Source organism: Siniperca chuatsi, linkage group LG12, assembly GCF_020085105.1.
Source record: "Siniperca chuatsi isolate FFG_IHB_CAS linkage group LG12, ASM2008510v1, whole genome shotgun sequence".
Lineage (NCBI taxonomy): Eukaryota > Metazoa > Chordata > Actinopteri > Centrarchiformes > Sinipercidae > Siniperca > Siniperca chuatsi.
In genome coordinates this window covers 14,398,652-14,420,099 of record NC_058053.1, presented here as the reverse complement: position 1 = coordinate 14,420,099, position 21,448 = coordinate 14,398,652, and the positions used below count along the sequence as shown (strand labels likewise).

At 42.5% G+C, this 21,448-nt stretch overlaps 1 protein-coding gene across 5 annotated transcripts in view; it reads left to right on the top strand.

Moving 5' to 3' along the window:
* The window catches only part of lrp2a (low density lipoprotein receptor-related protein 2a), a 50,583-nt gene that overhangs the window by 23,675 nt on the left and 5,460 nt on the right, over nucleotides 1-21,448 (top strand). For 3 of the 5 annotated variants that reach the window (XR_006380088.1, XM_044216208.1, XM_044216207.1), the window contains 35 exons: nucleotides 108-217; nucleotides 727-904; nucleotides 1,058-1,271; nucleotides 1,379-1,618; nucleotides 1,847-2,035; nucleotides 3,728-4,660; nucleotides 4,783-4,948; nucleotides 5,034-5,192; nucleotides 5,290-5,579; nucleotides 5,689-5,889; nucleotides 6,318-6,344; nucleotides 6,459-6,494; nucleotides 6,595-6,837; nucleotides 6,940-7,065; nucleotides 8,109-8,228; nucleotides 8,792-8,923; nucleotides 9,561-9,762; nucleotides 9,860-10,155; nucleotides 10,815-11,481; nucleotides 12,834-13,004; nucleotides 13,097-13,320; nucleotides 13,465-13,642; nucleotides 14,393-14,589; nucleotides 14,762-15,007; nucleotides 15,260-15,388; nucleotides 17,501-17,620; nucleotides 18,374-18,490; nucleotides 18,951-19,067; nucleotides 19,271-19,408; nucleotides 19,565-19,687; nucleotides 19,803-19,931; nucleotides 20,445-20,576; nucleotides 20,688-20,819; nucleotides 20,944-21,087; nucleotides 21,196-21,361. Coding sequence is in view for 4 of the 5 variants with exons in the window: in XM_044216208.1 (XP_044072143.1) it covers nucleotides 108-217; nucleotides 727-904; nucleotides 1,058-1,271; nucleotides 1,379-1,618; nucleotides 1,847-2,035; nucleotides 3,728-4,660; nucleotides 4,783-4,948; nucleotides 5,034-5,192; nucleotides 5,290-5,579; nucleotides 5,689-5,889; nucleotides 6,318-6,344; nucleotides 6,459-6,494; nucleotides 6,595-6,837; nucleotides 6,940-7,065; nucleotides 8,109-8,228; nucleotides 8,792-8,923; nucleotides 9,561-9,762; nucleotides 9,860-10,155; nucleotides 10,815-11,481; nucleotides 12,834-13,004; nucleotides 13,097-13,320; nucleotides 13,465-13,642; nucleotides 14,393-14,589; nucleotides 14,762-15,007; nucleotides 15,260-15,388; nucleotides 17,501-17,620; nucleotides 18,374-18,490; nucleotides 18,951-19,067; nucleotides 19,271-19,408; nucleotides 19,565-19,687; nucleotides 19,803-19,931; nucleotides 20,445-20,576; nucleotides 20,688-20,819; nucleotides 20,944-21,087; nucleotides 21,196-21,361 (6,992 nt within the window). In the remaining variant the exon portion in view is untranslated. The remainder of the gene's footprint in view (nucleotides 1-107; nucleotides 218-726; nucleotides 905-1,057; nucleotides 1,272-1,378; nucleotides 1,619-1,846; nucleotides 2,036-3,727; nucleotides 4,661-4,782; nucleotides 4,949-5,033; nucleotides 5,193-5,289; nucleotides 5,580-5,688; nucleotides 5,890-6,317; nucleotides 6,345-6,458; nucleotides 6,495-6,594; nucleotides 6,838-6,939; nucleotides 7,066-8,108; nucleotides 8,229-8,791; nucleotides 8,924-9,560; nucleotides 9,763-9,859; nucleotides 10,156-10,814; nucleotides 11,482-12,833; nucleotides 13,005-13,096; nucleotides 13,321-13,464; nucleotides 13,643-14,392; nucleotides 14,590-14,761; nucleotides 15,008-15,259; nucleotides 15,389-17,500; nucleotides 17,621-18,373; nucleotides 18,491-18,950; nucleotides 19,068-19,270; nucleotides 19,409-19,564; nucleotides 19,688-19,802; nucleotides 19,932-20,444; nucleotides 20,577-20,687; nucleotides 20,820-20,943; nucleotides 21,088-21,195; nucleotides 21,362-21,448) is intronic. The other 2 variants (XM_044216210.1, XM_044216209.1) reach the window with 1 other exon arrangement.

Here is a 21,448-nt window from a genome sequence, read left to right as displayed (position 1 = left end):
TGATTGCACTTGTCATAGGAAAACTGAAATTAAGTAGAATAAGGGCAGTGTCACAACACAGCTACGCAGGACAATAATTGCACCTGTTTGTGTTTGTGCTCGGCCAGGTTTTGAAGTTGAGAGGTGAGGTACAGTACCGGAAAACTCTAATCACAAATAACGGCTCTCCAAGTGGCGCTGGCAGTCCTGTTGGCATCGCAGTGGACCCAGCACGTGGGTAAGCCCTATTTAACACAGTCCTGGCACAGCCACTCATCCCCACAGCTACTGAGCTCTAACAGCCTCCTCATCGCCATCTGCTCTGCCTCTAGAGAGAACTCAACCAGTGTTACTGAATACTACACTGCACACTCAAACCCCAGCAACGTACAATAGAGTACAATCAAGAATCAAGAGAGAAATTTCTAAGCCATCCCTTCTTACTTTTATATGAAAATATTGCAACACTGATTTTAAGTAATATGACTACTTGATACTTCAGCTCAGGTATGACCTGGTCTTCTGAGGGTTGAGAAAATGATCTAACTTAAAGAAAACCCATTGAATGAACTCAGAAAATGTCTTGTCATTTAACTAAATGCAAGGCTGATGTTCCTGAAAAGTTTATATTTTGGATTATAAAAGACTATATACGACTATTAAAAAGCAATAAGCATAGAGATCCATGACTAAATTGTAAATGTCAGAGACACAAACACTAACCTCTATTCTTGAACATCCTCTAAGCAAACTGTACTGGACAGACCAGGGAACAGAGAGCGGCATCCCTGCCAAGGTGGCATCTGCAGACATGGATGGCTTAAACCCTGTCACCTTGTTCACCAACAACCTAGATCACATTGAGTTCCTCACTGTGGACATCCAAGAGAACAAGCTATACTGGGCTGTTACAAGCACTGGCATGGTGGGTCTTCACTCTCTTAACTCTCAAGGATCGCTATTTGTTCATTCTATAAGGTTCTGACAAACGTAATAGGATATGCAACCTAATGTTAATCTTAGTAATTGTACAAAATTAACATACCACGTTTGACTGCCTGTCTGGCAATCTGCACAGATTGAGCGTGGCGATCCAGATGGGAGTAACCGCATCACCATAGTGACAGGCCTGTCTCACCCCTGGGGTGTGGCTGTCTATCAAAACTACCTCTACTTCACTGACCGCAACTTTGAGGTCATAGAGCGTGTGGACAAGTCCACAGGAGCCAACAGGGTTGTGCTGCGAGACAACGTTTCTGGACTCAGAGTTCTGAAAGTGCATCATCGAGAGAGTGAGTAACACAAGGAGACATCATCATCCTCATTCTCTGTTGTCTGTTTTTGGCTTGTTGTTGCTTTTTCTTGTGTTTGTCTTACTTTATTCTCTTTATAAACTCAGCCTCTGCTGGTACATCCAATGGCTGCACCAACAATATGGGAGTGTGTGAGCAGCTCTGCCTGCCTCGGACACAGGGTCTGTTTACCTGTGCATGTGCCACAGGTTTTAAACTAAATGCTGACAACAGGACCTGCGCTCCCTACCAGTCCTATGTTGTCATCTCAACTCTGTCTGCTATCAAAGGCTTCAGTCTGGAAGGGGCAGACCACTCAGAGGCCATGGTGCCTGTGGCTGGGAGAGGTCGGTGATTCTCATATATTACCTACTACTGTATGTTGAATAGGATAAATTGATTTGATAAAGGTTCTAAAATATTGAGTAAATTCAAGTCCAACAATGAAAAAATTTGTTTAGGTGGAATAATATACTGAATAACTGACTAACAGAGCAACTGAATATCAAATGTTCATGGTTATTGTGTTTGAATTAACAGTAATGGCCTCTAATGACTGGGTTTTCCTCCTGCAGGCCGTAATGCTTTACATGTTGATGTACACATGGCTTCTGGTTTCATCTACTGGTGTGACTTCAGCAGCACTGTGGCGACACAGAATGGGGTCAGACGGATCAAGCCAGATGGCTCAGGATTACGTAGTATAGTAACATCTGGAATAGGACGCAATGGGATACGAGGCATTGCTGTGGACTGGGCTGCAGGTACCAGCTTCACTCTTGTTTTTGTGATGGAAAAATTGATGTGAGCTGGTCTACTCAGATGAACTTTAGGAGACTCTGGACACAGCAATGTTTAATGAGGCTCGACCGAGGAAACAGTGATATCAGCAGTACAAAGTGAAACCCAGTGCAGTGCCGAAACCAAGTCTGAAGATCTCTTCCTGTTCCATATTATTTCTCCCCTTATTGGCCATATAGTGTCTACCATGTTTCCTTTACAAGGTTAGGAACCTTTAGCCTAAACATGTGTGCTTCTCCTATTGGAGAATAAACAGTTATTTCACCTACGGTCATGCTTGAATTAACAGGACATCTGTAGTGCATTCCTCAGCAAAGAGGCAAGAGCTGCTATCAGTGACTTCGGGGTTGCCTAAGTAACGGCTCTGCCTGTAAGCGAGATGTTTTCCTCCCTAGCCTGAATCGACAGAGGCAGGAAATAGTATATTGAACTTTGGCAGAGAACATACACAGGACAGTTCCTTTTTAGTATTGTAAGTGACTCCTAAGTGACTATAGCCATGTTTCTGTCTCTTGTCTGTTGACCATATCTCTATATATGGAGCCTAGGGGAAATTACTAACAGATGTGGCTCTTACACATTTAACATAAGAAATTCTATGACAGTTTTGTTTAACCACATACTGTAAGTAGTGTGCAATTAAGTCACTACAGTAAACTAAAGTGTTATTTTAGGATCTTTGTTATACATCCATTCATGTGAAGTACTTCCACAACACTTACATAACACTTTATATGCAGGTAAAAGAGGATCTCAGTCACTTGTTATGTAGGTGTTGGTTCTGAAATTGATGTAGATTAAGCTCACCACCATCAAAGCATCTTACCCTTATATTGTAGAATATATTGTAGACAGTTAAACTGTCTGTTGTTTTCATCTCTAACTTTGGCAGCAGAAACAGTGTTACTTCTAACTGTTAGATGCTCTGTGTTGGTAAATTCAGTCATTATAATAACTTGTTCATCACAAGGCATAAGAGCATGAATCACATCATCAATTAATTGATTTCTCATTGTCATTGTAGGCTATTTAACATGTTGAAAATGCTGGCAAGTGTCTATAGCCTGCAGTAAATAATATTTACATGATTAAGTAATTTCCATAATGTTGTGCTTATATTCAATATCTTTTACCTTGCTGTCTTATATTACTTTTGTGTCTGCAACAACCTAATTTTCGCACAGTGATAAAGAGTTTCATTTTATCTGAATAAATGCACTGCTCTTAATCTGTTTTGTAATCTGTTGAGGTAAACCAGGAAACCAAAAGAGAGCCTGACTAATTTGATCTTGCCGTATGACACAGGCCCCCGGCAGCAGACTGCCTGGTAGCGTCAAAGTTAAGAAGCTTTATCACAGTGCTGGACTCACAGAGCAGGGAGATCAGTCTCACACAGGTGACAGATGAAAACAGACACAGCTGCAGGCAGGAAAATATGTTTGCTTGTTACTCATTTATAATTGCATCACTATAGCTGAAGGCATAACAGAAAATCTATTGTGTATTGAGAACATCATCATGATGTCGGCTAGTAATTTCTACTTTAATTGTGACCTATCATAGTTATTAGTTTGTGATTGATGACCTCATGCTCTCATGACTTAGAAATATATGATGCCACTTTAAACACTGAGCTTACTGGATTCTGTCCTCAGGGAACCTGTATTTCACCAACGCCTTCCTAACTGAGACATATGTGGAGGTGCTCCGCCTGAACACCACTTTCCGCAGGGTGCTGCTGAAGACCCAGGTGGACATGCCACGTCACATTGTGGTGGACCCAAGGAACAGATACTTGTTCTGGGCTGATTATGGTCAGAACCCTAAAATTGAGCGAGCACTCTTGGACGGAACCAACCGCACAATTTTAGTATCATCAGGGATTATTACTCCACGAGGTCTCGCTCTGGACTGGCAAACTGGCTACGTCTACTGGGTAGATGACTCCCTGGATATGATTGCCCGAGTCAGTCCTCAAGGAGGGGAGACAGAGATAGTCAGGTATGGCAGTCGCTACCCAACTCCTTATGGAATCTCAGTGTTTGAAAGTAGTATCATTTGGGTGGACAGAAACCTCAAGAAGGTGTTCCAAGCAAGCAAACAGCCTGGCAGCACAGAGCAGCCTGCTGTCATTAGAGACAACATCAACATGCTGAGGGACGTTACCATCTTTGACCAGCGTACCCAGCCTACCACTGCCCAGGAGCTTAACTACAACCCCTGCATAGAGGCTAATGGAGGATGTGCCCACTTCTGCTTTGCCCTCCCAGGTTCTGGCACAGGTAACCAGAACAAAAAATGCAGCTGCGCTTTTGGAAATCTTGCAGCAGATAGCGAAAGCTGTGTGGTGTCAAGGGATGATTATCTAATTTTCACGACTGAGAGCACCGTGCGCAGCCTGCGCCTCGACCCTGAGGACCATGCATTGCCCTTCCCTGTGGTCAATGTGCCACGTACCTCAGTGGCACTGGATTTTGACCTCACAGACAGGAGGATCTACTTCACACAGAGTTCAGGCGCAGGAGCAAGCAAGATCAGCTACATCAGCCTATCCTCTCCCACCACAGCTCCTGTAGTGGTGTCCTCAGGTAGGTTTTGCACTTACTACAACATACACTTATTTATTTGTTCCTCCTGGAGGTTTTTTATGGATGTAGGAATTGATACTAGTGACATTGCTGATGTTGCTTTGGTCCCTGTCTTTGGACAGATCTAGGGGCTCCTGATGGGATTGCTTATGACTGGATAAACAGAAGAATTTACTACAGTGACTATGTCAACCAGAGCATCAGCTCCATGTCTGTGGATGGCTCTCAAAGGACTATTATTGCCCATGTTTCCAGACCAAGGGCTATCATGTTGGATCCCTGTAGGGGGTAAGGCTAACACAACACATACTCTCTTTGTTCTTTAGATTAATGTAAACTGAGATTAAAAAATGAATCCTTCCTTGTTCCGTAGATACATGTACTGGACGGACTGGGGAACCCATGCAAAGATTGAACGTGCCACCTTAGGTGGAAACTTCAGAACAGAGATTGTGAACAGCAGTCTTGTGTGGCCCAATGGACTGACCCTGGACTATGAAGAAGAGAGACTCTATTGGGCAGACGCCAGCCTGTAAGATCTGAAAAATTCCACTGTTGAAATATATACTCAATTTTGTCTATTATATTGTCAAGCTACTGCTATTATCATTATTTTGCTCTGCCATCAGACAGAAGATTGAGCGATCCTCTCTCACGGGGTCCAATCGGGAGATCATCGTCAGCACAGCCATCTACCCCTTTGCTATGACCATGTTTGGCCAGTTCATCTATTGGACTGACTGGAACACACGCAGCATCTATCGGGCCAACAAGCACGACGGTTCTGACCAGAGGACCATGATTCAGAACCTTCCATCTCGGCCAATGGACATACATGTTCTGGCCAGCAGGAAGCAGCAGCAGTGTGATAGTCCCTGCCAGCAGTTTAATGGAGGCTGCAGCCACATCTGTACACTAGGTACAAGCAGTTTCATACTGTCACTTTGTTTTTCAGCATAAGGTTCTTTTAGTGCAATTGAAATTGAAAACCCCCACTAATTGCATAAACTGCAATTTTATCTTGTTAGGACCAAATGGAGCTGAGTGTCAGTGTCCATCAGAGGGCCGCTGGTACCTGGCTGACAACAAGCACTGTATCCCTGATAATGGGACTCGCTGCCAACAAGGCCAGTTTACTTGTATGAATGGCCGCTGTATCCGTGCCCAATGGAAATGTGACAATGACAATGACTGTGGAGATGGCAGCGATGAGTTGGAGAGAGTCTGTGGTAGGGTGTTCTTAAAAGAGCTTGAATTAATTTTGTTCCTTATTTGCATTTCTTCCTCCTTTCATTTTCTCTAAAAACACTATTAATATCATGATGATGTGACATTTGTTGGGGTCTGTACCAAACAAGCATGTTTTCTTACATCTGGAGAACAAGATTTGTAGGCCGGGGCATCTCTGCAGCGCTACAGTACTTCATTATAATGCTGTTTTGTCACACATTTTACCTTTATCAAAAAATTGCAGCCTCTGTGATTTGGATATTGCACTTATATTTAAGTAATTTAATATTTTGATTAATTGTGCAGCCCTAGTCCTCATAGAGCCCTTACTCCTCCTGCATGAGCGAATTAGAACTCTCCTCTCTTCTCTTTATCATCACTGATACTAACAAGTTCTATTTTTTTCTTTAACAAATTTCTTTCTTAGGACCTAAACCTGACTTCAACTATGTTGGTGTGTATGCTTGCACTTCATGATTAAATTTCCATTAACATGCACCTAATCCCTAAGTATTAAAACAAATCAACACTAACAAATGAATCAATGTGCTTATATCTTTGCATGCAGTCCCACAGTTGCTGTCGTCATTTATTGCCTTGTCAGGTAAAATGAGCTTCCACTGCATTTGTATGTCAGCCCCCTTTCTCCTGACCCCACTCTTTATTGGCCAGAGCTCTGACCTTTTCTTGATTCTGATTGGCAGCCTTCCACACCTGTGAGCCTACAGTGTTTACATGTGGCAATGGCCGATGTGTGCCCTATCACTACCGCTGTGACCACTATGATGACTGCGGAGACAATAGTGATGAGGTGGGCTGTCTATTTAGACCATGTGACCCCAACACAGAGTTCACCTGCAACAATGGCCGCTGTATTGCAAAGGACTATGTTTGCAATGGCATCAACAACTGCTACGACAACGGCACCTCTGATGAACAGAACTGCCGTGAGTATCCTAAGTTTGCCACAGAAATCAAACAGAGGTATATGTTCAAATCAAAGTGGTTATTACTTATAGTAAATATGTTTTAATTTCTGATTATCTCAGCGGAGAGAACCTGCCAGCCAGAGCACACAAAATGTCAGTCTACCAACATCTGCATCCCACGTTCATACCTGTGTGATGGAGACAACGACTGTGGGGATATGAGCGACGAGAGCCCTACACACTGTGGTGAGTTCAGCAGCTGTTTTAGGTAATGTTTTTTTCAGTTTCAGTTGCTAATTAATATTTTCTATCGTTATATTAATTGTACAGCTTATCTCATGTATGTATAGCCTGAATATGCCTTTTTCACGACAGACATTTTATCCTTTCAGAAAAGGTACAGTTGTTATTAATCACATTCATTATGGCTGCATTCTATTTAGTTGTACCAGTTCCAGGGTCCTGGTGTTGTGAATGCTGGCTCACTGGCATAGCATACTGGGACACTTAAATGGGATGGAGCTATCATAAATATTATTAATGACACCTGTGCTTTTCCTGCTATGACAAGTCAAAATATAGCTGCAACAAAAAAGCTTGTCTTGTCACTTAGGCCGTGCCAAAATCACTCCCTCCTTTAGTCATTCACTATTCCCTACATAATAAACACTAAATAGTTTACATTGGACATTTTTCCCTTCCATTGTGTAAATTTTTGAGGGCACTGCATAGTCCATACAATTCACACTGAGATTTCACTCAACACGCAACAATAAAATAGCTTAAAGTAAATATAGTGCACTAGGTAGGAAATGGGGAGTGATTTTGGACACAGCCCTATAGGTTCAAGGAAATAGCATTGATCATACAGCCCCTCACAATCACCAGAGGATCCCAGATGATTTTACAGGCAAACAGTTAGTGAAACAGTCAGTTAAAAATGAAAAACACTGGCACAAACTGCTGTTATTGTGATACAAACCAAAAAAAAAGCAACTTTTTTTTTCTTGTCACATTTCGATTTAATAATTATAAATACCACTTGTTTCCTGCGTGTGGATTTAAGCCACAGTAGTCTGTAACCAGAAAATGAGTATGATATGTTGCAAATGACGGATCTTTAGTCTGCTCAATCTGGGTAAAACAGGATTTGAATCTATCTAAAGTTATGAGAAAGAGGATATAAAAGAGTCAGAAACAGATCAATGTTTATCCCACCCCCTTATCTGCATGTTAAGATTCCCAAAATCCTCCAAGTGATTTCATGCCTTTCTACATCTTCCACATAGCGGCATCCACATGCTCCCAGAGTGAGTTCCGTTGCTCTAGCGGTCGCTGCATCCCCGCCCACTGGTACTGTGATGGAGGGACTGACTGCGCTGACGGCTCTGATGAACCCCTCTCCTGCAGTGAGTGTCGCACAACTCTCTCACCCCCAAAACGGGCCTATTGGCTTTGTGTGTCTGCCCCCGCCCCATTATCAGCTGCTCAGTTATTGTGTTTGTGTCTGGCCGCCAATCTGCATCTGTGTGCTGGTGTGAGAGTGTGCTGTGAGTGATGTAGCGGAGAGTGCGAGTCAGTGGTGTATTTCTTTGTTGACGATGTGGTCAGTCAGGCCTCCTATTGTGTGCTGCATTCCTCTGTGGTGACGCCCCTCAGTGTCCTCTGACAAACAGCACCTCCCCCTCCCTTTGTCCACCAGGGGTTACAGAGCCTCACTTTGGCTTTTGTTTAGATAGCTCACCATGCATGGGAATGTGGAGTTGCCATGACTATTTTGAAAGCTTTGCCAGTGTTGTATTGTGCCTTGCTTATTAGTAGAAAAGCAGTGGGGGAAGTACCTGAGATAATCGGCAATCACAAAAAGGAAAAAAGTTGTTACAAAAGATATTAAAGTTGTGGCAGAATATATTCAAACACAGTACTGTGCTGTGTTATCTACAGTTCAATGTTATATGATTTGTCTCTGCAGCCACACTGGTCAGAACCTGCAACACAGATCAGTTTCGCTGTGATGATGGCAGGTGCATTGCCTCATCCTGGATCTGTGATGGGGACAATGACTGTGGAGACATGAGTGACGAAGACCAGAGGCATAATTGTGGTATGCGTCCTTTCATTACCTCTTATGCTTTCTCTCTTTCCACTACTTCTTCCTTTTTGTCCTCTTCTTCATCCTTTTCTGCATCTTCCCACTTCTTCGTCTCCTCCCCTTGTAGCCAATCCTCTTGTTCCCCATTACTTCTCTACTTTTCCCTTCCTGCTTCCCTCATCCTCTCGTTATTCAGGACACTGATGGATTAGGATACACACCATTGGGGGAGTGTTGTGTGGGAGACACTGGCAGTCAGTGCCCTGCATCTTAGTCTCCTGTAGAAGGTCTCTATTCCAAAGAGCTGACATTCCTGATTTCTCCTGCCTCACTCGTTACTTTGTGCATGTCTCCTTTCTCTGGCTTCCTGGCTCAGGGTGGATCAAGTCTCTTATGTCTCACCAATCGGTGCTCCAACAATAAGATGCCTGAAGCTAAAGACTTCAACGCTGCCTGAGCCTCTGTAGGAGACCCACTTCAAACAATGTGGATCAATCACATTAGATGGATATAGAATTTGAAGTCACAGCTGCATGTTTTGAAATACAGTTTGGAATGTTTGGATTGCCAACAATGCAGGTTGACATTGGTCATCACCATCATTATTTAACTTCTTGTAAATGCCTGATTCTGTTTTTGTTTTTTCCAGCCAATCGCACATGTTCAAGTGCAGAGTTCACCTGTGTGAACAACCAACCACCTCAGCGGAAATGTATCCCACGTGACTGGGTGTGTGATGGAGACGCAGACTGTGCAGATGCATTAGATGAACATCAAAACTGCACACGCAGATCCTGTGGCATCAATGAGTTCACCTGTAGCAATGGCCTCTGCATACGCGGCTCCTACAGGTTAGAAAAATTAACTTTAAAATATCATAAATTACATTTGTAATGAGTCTGTCTGGCAATGTGAGTTCATCTTTTTTGGCTTGTCTTTTGAAATCAGGTGTGATCGACGGAATGACTGCGGGGACAGCAGCGACGAGCAGGGCTGCACCTACCAGCCGTGCCAGCAACACCAGTTTACCTGCCAGAACGGCCGCTGCGTGTCCCATGACTTTGTCTGCGATGGCGACAATGACTGTGGGGACGAGTCTGATGAGCTGGAGCACATGTGCCGCACTCCAGCACCCACCTGCCCCCCTGGAGAATTCAGATGTGACAATGGACACTGTATCCCCCTGAGCCAGGTGTGCGACAGGAACGACGACTGCTCTGACAACAGCGATGAAAAGGGATGCGGTGAGTGTGAAGAGATTTTCAGAATTGTTTAAGAAATTGTGCCATGAATAATATCCTTTTAAACTTTCAGTTTCTTCAGTGTTTGTCTCCTGTTGGGTTTCTCCAGCTGATGCATGCTCTCTCTATGGGAGATGTCAAACAAGTGCTGGAGGCAGTGTGAAGAAAGACAGAGAAATATAACCACAAATTGCCATCAAGAAATGACAATGGATGACAATTTGGACAACAACAAAATTATAGGACAATTGTGCTTTCTGCAGTATTAATAATAATTGGCTAATACAAATGCTGCAGTTAGATAATGTATAGCAAATGACCAAGAAGATTCTATGTCGTCTGTAGATACAGCATATATCTTTCTCACTACACAGAATTGGGTTTGGATCCAAATTAATACATTGTGATTTTGATTATGTCGGAGCATCTCATATTTATAGTTAAGGTAAGAATGATGAGCCACAGTGTAGATCAAAAGGTTATTTGATCTGAAAAGACAAAAAATATAATAAATAAATTGTTAAATGAATACATACAAGAACACAAATAATACAGCTTATCATCTTTGTTTTCTTACTCTGTGAATAAATTGGTCTGACAGGATAAAAGTGTTTGCTGATGACATTAATAACTTTGTTGATATTGTGTTTCTTTGACTGTAGGTGTCAATGAATGCACAGACCCATCCATCCATCACTGTGATCACAATTGCACCGACACACCCACCAGCTTCATCTGCACCTGTCGCCCCGGCTACCGCCTCATGTCTGACAGCAAAACGTGCGACGATATCAATGATTGTGCAGAGACACCGAGCGTGTGCAGCCAGGTCTGTGAGAACACTGTTGGCTCCTACATGTGTAAGTGTGCCCCAGGATTCCTCCGAGAGCCGGACGGCCACAGCTGCCGTCAGAACAGCAACATCTCACCCTACCTCATCTTCAGCAACCGCTATTACCTTAGGAACCTGTCAACAGACGGGCAGGCCTACTCTTTGATCCTGCAGGGCCTGACCAGTGTGGTGGCCATGGACTTTGATCGTGTCGACAAGCGTCTGTATTGGATAGATGTGAGCCGCAGAGTGATTGAGAGGATGTCCTTCAATGGCAGTAACAGAGAGGTGGTGGTCAGTGGAGTACTGCATGGGGAGGGCCTTGCAGTTGACTGGATAGCCAGGAAACTCTACTGGGTGGATAGCTTCTTGGATTGTCTCAAAGTGTCTGAACTGGATGGTCGATTTGTGAAGAAACTGACTGAACACTGTGTCGATGCCAATAACACCTACTGCTTTGAAAACCCCAGAGCCATTGTGTTGCATCCCAAATATGGGTGAGTTGGGGGCAAGGAGGATAGAGCCTGATTGATATATCGTTAGGACCAATACTATTGGCTGGGCTGCTATTGTCGCCAATATTGGCTTATCACAATATATTGGTATCAGCATATATGATAGTAGATAATCTAAAAGAAACTGCAGTGCAGTAAATTGCAGAAATTAATGTTTTATATGCAGAATTATTATGCATATTTGATCTTTCTTTGTCTTACTTCAGTTTTAGTATAGTTAAATGTTATAGGTAACGTTTTATTTTATGTGACTGTAATTTCCTGGGGACTTTCCTGAAAGAATTATGTAATTTGGTGCTAATTATAGGGAAATAGAGACATAACAGAAGTTTTGAGACAGTTTTTTTAGTTAGGAGTTAAGTTTATGAGCTCAATTTAAATCCAAATAAATATTAATCCATTATTCATTATTATTGGAAACTGTTTGAATGCCTGTAGACAAATTTAATATTTTTTGCATATTCAATTGACCTGCTGTGCATTGACTAAAAGACTCTCCAAGTTACACTAGCAGTTCATTGGAATTAATTATCTGGAAATGTATCAATTGAATGTTACCTATAATTGGTACCAAATCACTTTTTTATTTGTTTTTGATTAATAAGTTTTATTCATAATATAGCTGTGTGGCAATTTCGGGGTTCAAGCCAATACAGACTGTTCTGGACCTGGTTAAATGTGGCCAAGATGTGACAAAAGCAGTGAAATCTTTTTTGCATTTTCACAAATAGAATGAAGAAAACAAACAATTTCTCATTCATAGTCTGATTTGTGTAATGCCATGCACATTGGCTTTTTTGTAGAGCACATTGAGCTGGAAGTGTGTGAGAAATTTCAAGTCATTCGGACTTGGCGTGGCCTGTTCAAAATTGCAGTTTTGGGCCTTAATTACAGTGCCACCATGTGGCCGGGCTCATATTTCTGTGGAAGCACATGCACATCATTTCCAGTTATTTGGCCAAGTTTCGTGTTTCTAGCTCATTCCAGCAGCCTAAGACAAATAATAATAAGACAGCACAAACACAATAGCGTTTCAGCCCCTTTGGGGCTTGAACCCCTATATATAAAAATTTTAGTTAAGGTAACTGTTCAAAATGTACTGTCATGTTATTGCTACTGTCATCTTTAGTAATAATGTTTTTTTGAATCAGAATCAGCTTTATTGCCAAGTAGGTTTACACATACAAGGAATTTGCTTTGGTATTTTGGTGCCTGACAATAAATAGTAGAAAATTGTGAGATTGCAAGATTTTGTTAAGAAGTATAGATTCTCTTTCCTTCAGATATATGTAGATATCATATGATCTAAAGTACTTTTCTTGGCTCCCTGTAAGATATGTATACTGGACAGACTGGGGAAGCAAAGCCTTTATAGGTCGTGTTGGAATGGATGGAACCAACAAAGCAGCCATCATCACCACCAAGGTAGAGTGGCCCAACGGGATCACGATTGACTACACTAATGACAAGCTCTACTGGTCTGATGCTCATCTCAGTTACATCGAGTAAGTACATTTGTCAGGAGGTGATCACACTGTTTTTGCCTACAGAAAATGCAGTGAGAGTTGTAACCCTTTGACTTTTTATTTTTTGTTAGATTCTCAGACTTGGATGGTCAACACAGACATACAGTGTATGATGGAGATTTGCCCCACCCGTTTGCCCTGACTGTGTTCGAGGACACTGTATACTGGACTGACTGGAACACGCGTACAGTGGAGAAAGGCAACAAATATGACGGCTCTGGTCGTCAGGTCCTGGTTAACACCACTCACAGACCATTTGACATCCATGTATGTCATCCTTACAGACAGCCCATTGGTGAGTTGTTTCTTATCTCGACATGTCCACCTTAAGTTGATTTAAGTACAGGTATTGACCACAAGCTGAACAATACTTGGCCTGTATTTGCCCAGCTGTGCTCAATTGAGATTGTTTGACCAACTGCGGCTCTTCCTCTGACAGTAAACAATCCTTGTGCGGCAAACAATGGAGGCTGCTCTCACCTGTGCCTGATCCGTCATGGGGGGCGGGAACACACCTGTGAGTGCCCCGACCATTTCCTGACTGTTGAAATAGGAGGTGTGACCCGATGCCTTCCCATGTGCTCCAGCACCCAGTACAGATGTGCTAACAATGAACGGTTTGTCAAGATTCCCTTTTCCTTGTGATCTTTTTATGTGATGTGCAGCATTTTAAACATCAGTATATCATTGTTGAAGTGACTTTGATACATTAGTGGGACTACCATAAACAAATTATTGTTAAACCACTGTTAATATGATTGGTAGTTGTTATCTAATGCCAGGGGTTTTGTTAGTATCAAAATTCAAACTGAAACCACATTTCTATCACAAAAAAGCTTGTGCTGCTTTCATCCTGGCATTGCTTTGTATGTTTTTATTCTGAAAAATCCTGGAAGCAGCATTTACATAGGCTACTCCATCCATAGTAAAAAATACAGTAAATCTCTGTTTGCTCTCTTTACAATGGAAAAACAGCACTCCCTGCTGTTTGTGTCATAATATAATCCACCAAATCTTCTGCTGGCACAAAATGTGGGGCTAGCAGAGGCTACAAATCTTCTTTTATATAATTATACTTGTGTGTAAAAGTTAAATGCAGTAATGATTTATTGATGTGGAATACTACACATGCCGCATTTATTTTTTATGTCCACTTACATTTTAGCAGCTATTCATAGAGTTGTAAGTAGTTATATAGGTGATGTAATGAGTTTTGAATGGTTAAAGGAGTCAAAGAACCTTTTTGGAATGTGTTTTATTTAGCGTGCTCTGCGCTGCATTAGTCAACGCATGGATTTTTTTTCACATAATGTAAAGCTCTGGCAAACATGTAGAACATGCTTTTGGCCCTACCTCTACTTCAACAGATGTATTCCTATCTGGTGGAAATGTGATGGTCAGAGGGACTGCAGAGATGGCTCAGATGAACCCTCCACCTGCCCGACTCGCCACTGCAGGCTCGGACAGTTTCAGTGCAATGATGGAAACTGCACCAGTCCGCACTTCCTGTGCAACAGCAACCAGGACTGCCATGATGGCTCTGATGAAGACGCTGTACTATGTGGTGGGTTGCGTTCTCGTAGCTGACTTATTTTAATAGCTATTATTAATTTCTCCAATATGTGATGTATTCTTTGAGGCTCACTTTTAATGCTTTTACTTCAATTTGTTTGTGACATGTCTCTGTCTCTTATGACTTCATGTAAAAACTTGTTGTTAACTTGTCTTCCCTCTAGCTACACACCAGTGTGAAAACCACCAGTGGCAGTGTGCAAATAAGCGCTGTATTCCTGAGTCATGGCAGTGCGACAGTGAGGACGACTGTGGTGATCAGTCTGATGAGGACTCTTCCCACTGCTCCACCAGGACCTGCCGCCCTGGACAGTTCAAGTGCCGCAATGGACGCTGCATCCCCCAGAGCTGGAAATGTGATGTTGATGATGATTGTGGTGATAACTCTGATGAACCGTTAGAGGAGTGCAGTAAGTAATACACAGTTTGTTTCTCCTTTTTTACACTACTCATAGGTATTTCTTTAATTGTACAAGGACTCAATCCCAATCTGAGTTGTATTACAGTAGAAACTTTGATTTGGATGAAAGCACACATCACATCAAGCTTAAACTAACCTTTAAAGTCTGACTTCTTTTGGCATTACATACCCATGTGTTTTGATGTTTAAAATAGTGCACCTTTGTCTCCTTTACTTGACAACCGTGGTGTTTTCTTCACAGTGGGACCGGCATATCGATGTGACAACCACACAGAGTTTGACTGCAAGACCAACTACCGCTGTGTGCCACTGTGGTCTGTTTGCAACGGCCACAACGACTGCAGAGACAACAGTGATGAGCAGGGCTGTGGTGAGTCTGCGACAACCATCCCTGAGACAGAACTGAGAGGTCCTGTTTACATCATGGCAGTGATTTGAAGACTGTTTGTTATTAGGATTGAATGTGCTGTCAAACCTTATGTTAAAGCTTTCCAGGTTGAGCCACATTTTTTGCTGATAGTACGATGATTCTAGAGATCGCAGAAGATTAAAAAATGTACAGCATGGAAACAAGATTATGTGTTCAAGGAGTGAGTGAGGGGCAATTAGCCAACACCTCGTGTGGAACATTACACAGTGAGGTGGTGGGAGGTGCTGATGAAGAGTCTCTCACCACTCACCCTCCCCCACCATTTGCCACTCCCCGAGAGCACCACAGATTTATGAGCTGTCCGGTGGTATGGACTTACATATATTTGTGTGTGTGTGTGTGTGTTGTTGCTCTGTCCTTGCGTGGGGGCAGGGTTCACAAAAGTCTCTTTGTACTTTCCTACGATCCAAACACACTTGCCGCGGCCCTCCCGTCTCTTATCGGAGGCCCTCACTCCATTAGTGCCATGCCCACGCAGGACGGGAGATCCGTGCTAATCTTCCTGTAAGAATGTAGCAGATGGGCCAGGTGGAGGGCTAGGAGTGCAGGACTAGCTAACACTGCGCTATCTTTGACCCTCAGCACTGTGTGGTAGAGACGGCTCAGACCAGCTCTCCTCCACTCCTCTCCCGTCTGTGCTTCTCATCTCCTGCAGTCTTATCCTCTACAGAGACATAGTAGCATGAATAGAGGTCATCCATCTGTCCTAGGCATGCTGCTCTCCTCCCTCTATGACTATTGCAGTTTAATTAAAAAACAAGATGCCTTTTATTTCAAACTGACATTTTTATCATTACTTAAAGGTCCAGTGTGTAGGATTGAGTGGCATCTAGTGGTGAAATTGCAGATTGCAACCATTTGAATACCGCTCGCCTCAACCTCCCGTTCCAAGAAACTACAGTGGCCACAAAACTTGCAGAAAACGCCAAAGGCCCAGTCTAGCCAGTGTTTGGTTTGTCCGTTGTGGGCTACTGTAGAAACATGGTGGTTCAACATGGCGGGCTCCGTGGAAGGGGGCCCACTACCTCGGTAGATAAAAACGGCTTATTCTAAGATAATGAAAACACGATTCTTATTTCCAGGTAATTATACACGAATGAAAACATACTTATAAGTATTATATTCCATTTCTGCCAATAGCTCCTCCTAAATGTTACACACTGGACCTTTAAAAGCCTAAAGATTTCCAGTCATATTGTGCTGTTGTTTCTCGTATTGATAAAATTATCCACTGGAGCATCATCATCTTTCTCATCTCTGACTGCTGGATGTAGAAAACAATTTCAAGAGTGAAATTCAAAGTTTAATATACAGACAGAAAGCTAATGGAGAGTTTAATAAGCACACCAGTTTAATACAACAGTCCTGTAATAAATCCAACCTTCATGGAGATCATAATGTTCGGTTTTGTTGAAACTGTTTTAGAGACATGTTGATTCAACTTTGCGGTCATTTTGGAGGCTGCAGTTTGTGGTGCTGTTGACCTGTATTGTGTTACACTGAGAGGTGTTTCTAATATTTAGTTCACCGCATCTATAAGCCATTAGGGTAGACAAAATATTAGAAACATGTTTCACATAGTATTATTCAAAAACACCACAAGAAACTTCAGCTTTCAAAATGGTCGGAAAGTTGAATCAACACTACTATAAAAGAGTTTCAACATTAACTGAACATTACTGCAGGGCTGTTGTATTAGATTGCATTCGTTTTAGCTAGATGGACCTAATAAACTGGCAACAAAGTGTATTTTGATCCACCCTCCTTCCACTGTTATTTTTCAGATCATCTAAATTTTTCTTTTGTGTTAATCTTTGTGTCCTCTGTCAAAAAAGTCCTTTTCTACTTAATGTTCTTGTAAAACACATTGCATTTACATGCAGGCCAAGTCCTCAATCAGTTTACAGTCCAGGAAACCTTAAAGTGCTCTTGAAGTTGAAAAAATTGTTACAGAGAAGCACATTCTTAGGCAGTTCAAGGAGAAAAGATATACTTAGTCGAGCATAAAGGTTTAAAACGATGATCAGTTTCATGTACCTGCTCCTTTCCCAGATGAACTGACATGTGATCCTAGCGGAGACTTCCGCTGTGACAACCACCGCTGCATCCCGCTGAGATGGAGGTGTGACGGAGACGACGACTGCGGGGACAACTCCGATGAGCGCAGCTGCAGTGAGTGCTGTTCACTGTCACTGATAAAGTTACATCATTCAGTTGCGTTTTGAGGGTTTGGTTTGAGTACTGATGAGAGTGAAAAGCTGGGTACTGCACATTGTTTTGATATTGTCTAAGTGTCTTTTAAGTCAGTTTACTGTGGTATTTTAGCTCAGCTCCTGTGAATTGTCCAAATGAAAAAGAAGTGTTGATGTCAAAGAATAGTCCTGCTATCATTTTATCAGACACCAGGGAGGTTTTGTAAGAGGCTCAACACTCCACTGCCGACAGCGGAGTGCTGAGAGAGGTACTCTTATCAGCTGCTAGAGAAACAGGCTGTCCTCAGCGTGTCAGAAAGCGGGAGTGAGGGAGTCTGTCACCCTTTGCCCTGGAGAATTTAAACATGGCTGAGAACATGCCAGTTAATAGGGAAAATGTAGTTTCTCAAGGGAGAAACGGTGACTGGGGTTAAATCATGGTGGTATCGCTCCCCTTGCTGCTACGCTGCTGATGCCAGGAGAAGTTTGTCTCCAGTGAACTCATGAGCTCACTGCAGAGTAATGGCTGTACATACTGCTCGTGTTAGTGTGGGTGTTGGCTGTTTTATGTCATAATATGGAGGAAAATAATAGACAGCATTTAAAAGCCCTTGACAGGTTTGAGAAATGTGTCAAAGTTGAATTCAAGACATTGAATTTGATAAAAACAAAATAAAGTTCTGCATTTGCTTGATTCCACACTGTTTAATTTCTGGTTTTTTTTTTCCCTCAGCTCCGCGCACTTGCACAGAGAGTGAGTTTCGTTGTAATAATCTGCGCTGCATTCCCGACCGTTGGGTCTGTGACCATGACAACGACTGTGAGGACAACTCGGATGAAAGGGACTGTGGTAAGTGGAGGCTCTTTGTTGGCTGGCTGTTTGTGAGTAACGGAGGTCTGCACCAAACAATGAAGCAATAAAACTTCACGTTTTGAAGCATAGACAGACAGGACCACCAATAGTCATCTATTCAAAAATAGTTTATTCACTTTGCTGCAACTGAAGGATTTCTTCCTTACAGTGCTGGTAGAATGCAGGACAGAAGTCTCACTGGACATCGCATATCTAGAAGTTACTCTAGATGAGATATATGAAATAAGTGTATTTTCCATGTAGGAATAAAGAAAGAAATGTGGGGACTTGGGGTGCTGTGAGTCTTTTATTCTACTTTTATTCAACTTTTATTCAGCTAAATGTGTCTTTACTGTAGTCATGACAAAGACAAAGCTAGTGCTCCCCTTTTCCATGAGTGGAGTATACCTCTGTGTGAAGTAATAATACCTTTTGTGCTGGTCTGGCTGTGTTGCAGAGTTGCGGACTTGTCATCCCGGTTACTTCCAGTGTGGCAGCGGACACTGTATCGCTGAACGCTTCAAATGCGATGGCAACCCCGACTGTCTGGACTACACAGATGAGACGTCTTGCCGTAAGTGTCCCACAGTGAATAGTTTTCCCTGTGCACTGATAATTACTGTTTCCATCACAAAAGAGAGTTTTAACGTAAGTGCATATAGCATGCATGTGTTCTTTTTTTATCGCTTTCTGGTCTTGGCCTCATTAGGATTGAGGATTGTGAGTTTGGTTACAAACTTGAGACAGAGCTTTTGACAGAGCGGTTCTGACTTTCAGCGACCCGCTTTCCCAACGGCACATACTGCCCCCCCTTCCTGTTTGAGTGCAAGAACCACGTATGCGTCCAGCCTCATTGGAAATGTGACGGAGACAATGACTGTGGAGATAATTCAGACGAGGAGCTTCACCTCTGCTGTAAGAAGGAACATAGACACTCACTCAGTCCAGCACACACAAAACCAACGCTTATTAGAATAACATCAGACTTAATATTGGCTCACTATTTGTAAGTGAATGTGTTAAGTTTGCTCTAAGGTTTTCTTGAGACTTGCTGTTTCTGTTCATCCACAGTGGAAATCCAGTGTGATACTCCGTTCCGTTTCCGCTGCGATAACAACCGTTGCATCTACAGTCACGAGCTGTGTAACTCTGTTGACGACTGCGGTGACGGCTCTGATGAGAGACAGGAAAACTGTAAGTATGATAGTTTGTAGTTTGCAGGTCTCATTTATCTACTCAATCTTCATCATTTTTCTTTTTAGAACATAACTACATGCATCTACAACATCTCTTGTTTCTCTCCATCCAGGCCAAAGCCCCACCCATGGACCCTGTACAGATGATGAGTACAAATGCAGTAACGGTCAATGCATCCCTCTACAGTACGCCTGTGATGATTATGATGACTGTGGAGACAAGTCGGATGAGCTTGGCTGCCGTGAGTACATTAATAAGCACATTAGTAATGATGAGGAATTGAAAAATACCTTTTTAAACTTGTTAGCTAATTCTTGATATGACAATGTACTACATGTGTACCTAATTTAAATTATAAATCTATCTTATTTAAATGTTCTTATTTAAATTCTATTACGTTTACTTCCCAGAGGCAACTAGTGACTCTGCACAATGTATCAGCAGGTGTACAAAAATTCAGATAATAAAAAAATTAAATCATGAAATCATAAATCATTCATTCAGCTGAGTTAGTTCAGTCAGACCACTTGTAGTAAATTAAATGAACATATCTTACAGTGGATTAATTCAGTACCACCACCATGACTATAATGTGATGAACCACTTTGGTCATTTTAATCGACTTCAACTTGACTGTACCTGATGTGCAAGAATAAATACAGGCTAAAACTATAACATACTGTAAGTACTATACAGTTACCTCCATGAGTGTCTCGTTTGACATTCAGTGTGTTTTTGTATTTGCTCCTGTCAGACCACGGCGGTGGGCACATGTGCAATGACAACATCTGTGAACACAACTGTACCGACCTGACGCAGGGAGGCTTCCTCTGTTCGTGCAGGCCCGGCTACAAGCCCAGAACGACCGAAAAACACACCTGTGAAGGTAAACGACACATCAATTAGTCAGTCATGAACCCAATCCTTTTAAACACTAACACAGAAGTATTTCTCTACATTCAATAAATGTTTCCCTTCCTTCTGCGTTTGGAAACAGATGTGAATGAGTGTGAGGTGTATGGCACGTGTCCTCAGGAGTGCAAGAACACAAAGGGCAGCTACGAGTGTTTTTGTGCTGAAGGCTTTCTCTCTTTTGGTGAGCCGCATGGGACAGAGTGTGCTGCCCAGGGTAAGAGCTCAGCATTCACACATAAAAGAAAGTTCTTGACAAATGTTCCCTTTGATTAGCGTGTTAAGCCAAACTTTGCATTGAACTTGCTAGTAGCATTCACCACACCTCAATTTCTGTATAGGAAACCCACCAGTGCTGCTCTTGCCAGACAACGTTCGCATCCGTCGTTTCAACCTGTCCTCTGAGCAGTATTCAGACTATGTGGACAATGCTGAGCACATCCAAGCTTTGGACTACCTGTGGGATCCAGAGGGACAAGGACTCAGTAAGACTTCTTCTGTAAACCTTTTAATGTTGTTGTTGTTGTTGGCTGCAGTGAAAATAAAAGCAACAAGATCTCTTTGGATAACCTTTATCCCCTGGTGTGCTGTAGGTATTGTGTACTGGACAGTTCTGGGACGGGGATCTCAGTTTGGCTCTATCAAACGCGCCTACATGACCACATTTAACGATCATGGCAACAACCCAGTGAAAGAGGTGGATCTGAACCTGAGATACATCGCTAATCCTGACGGCATCGCTTTGGACTGGGTTGGCGGGTAATTCACCAAGATTATGACTTAACCATTGCAGAGGTTGCTCTAAATTTTTTTCAGTTGCTCAGCATGTATTTATAACCTTTTACA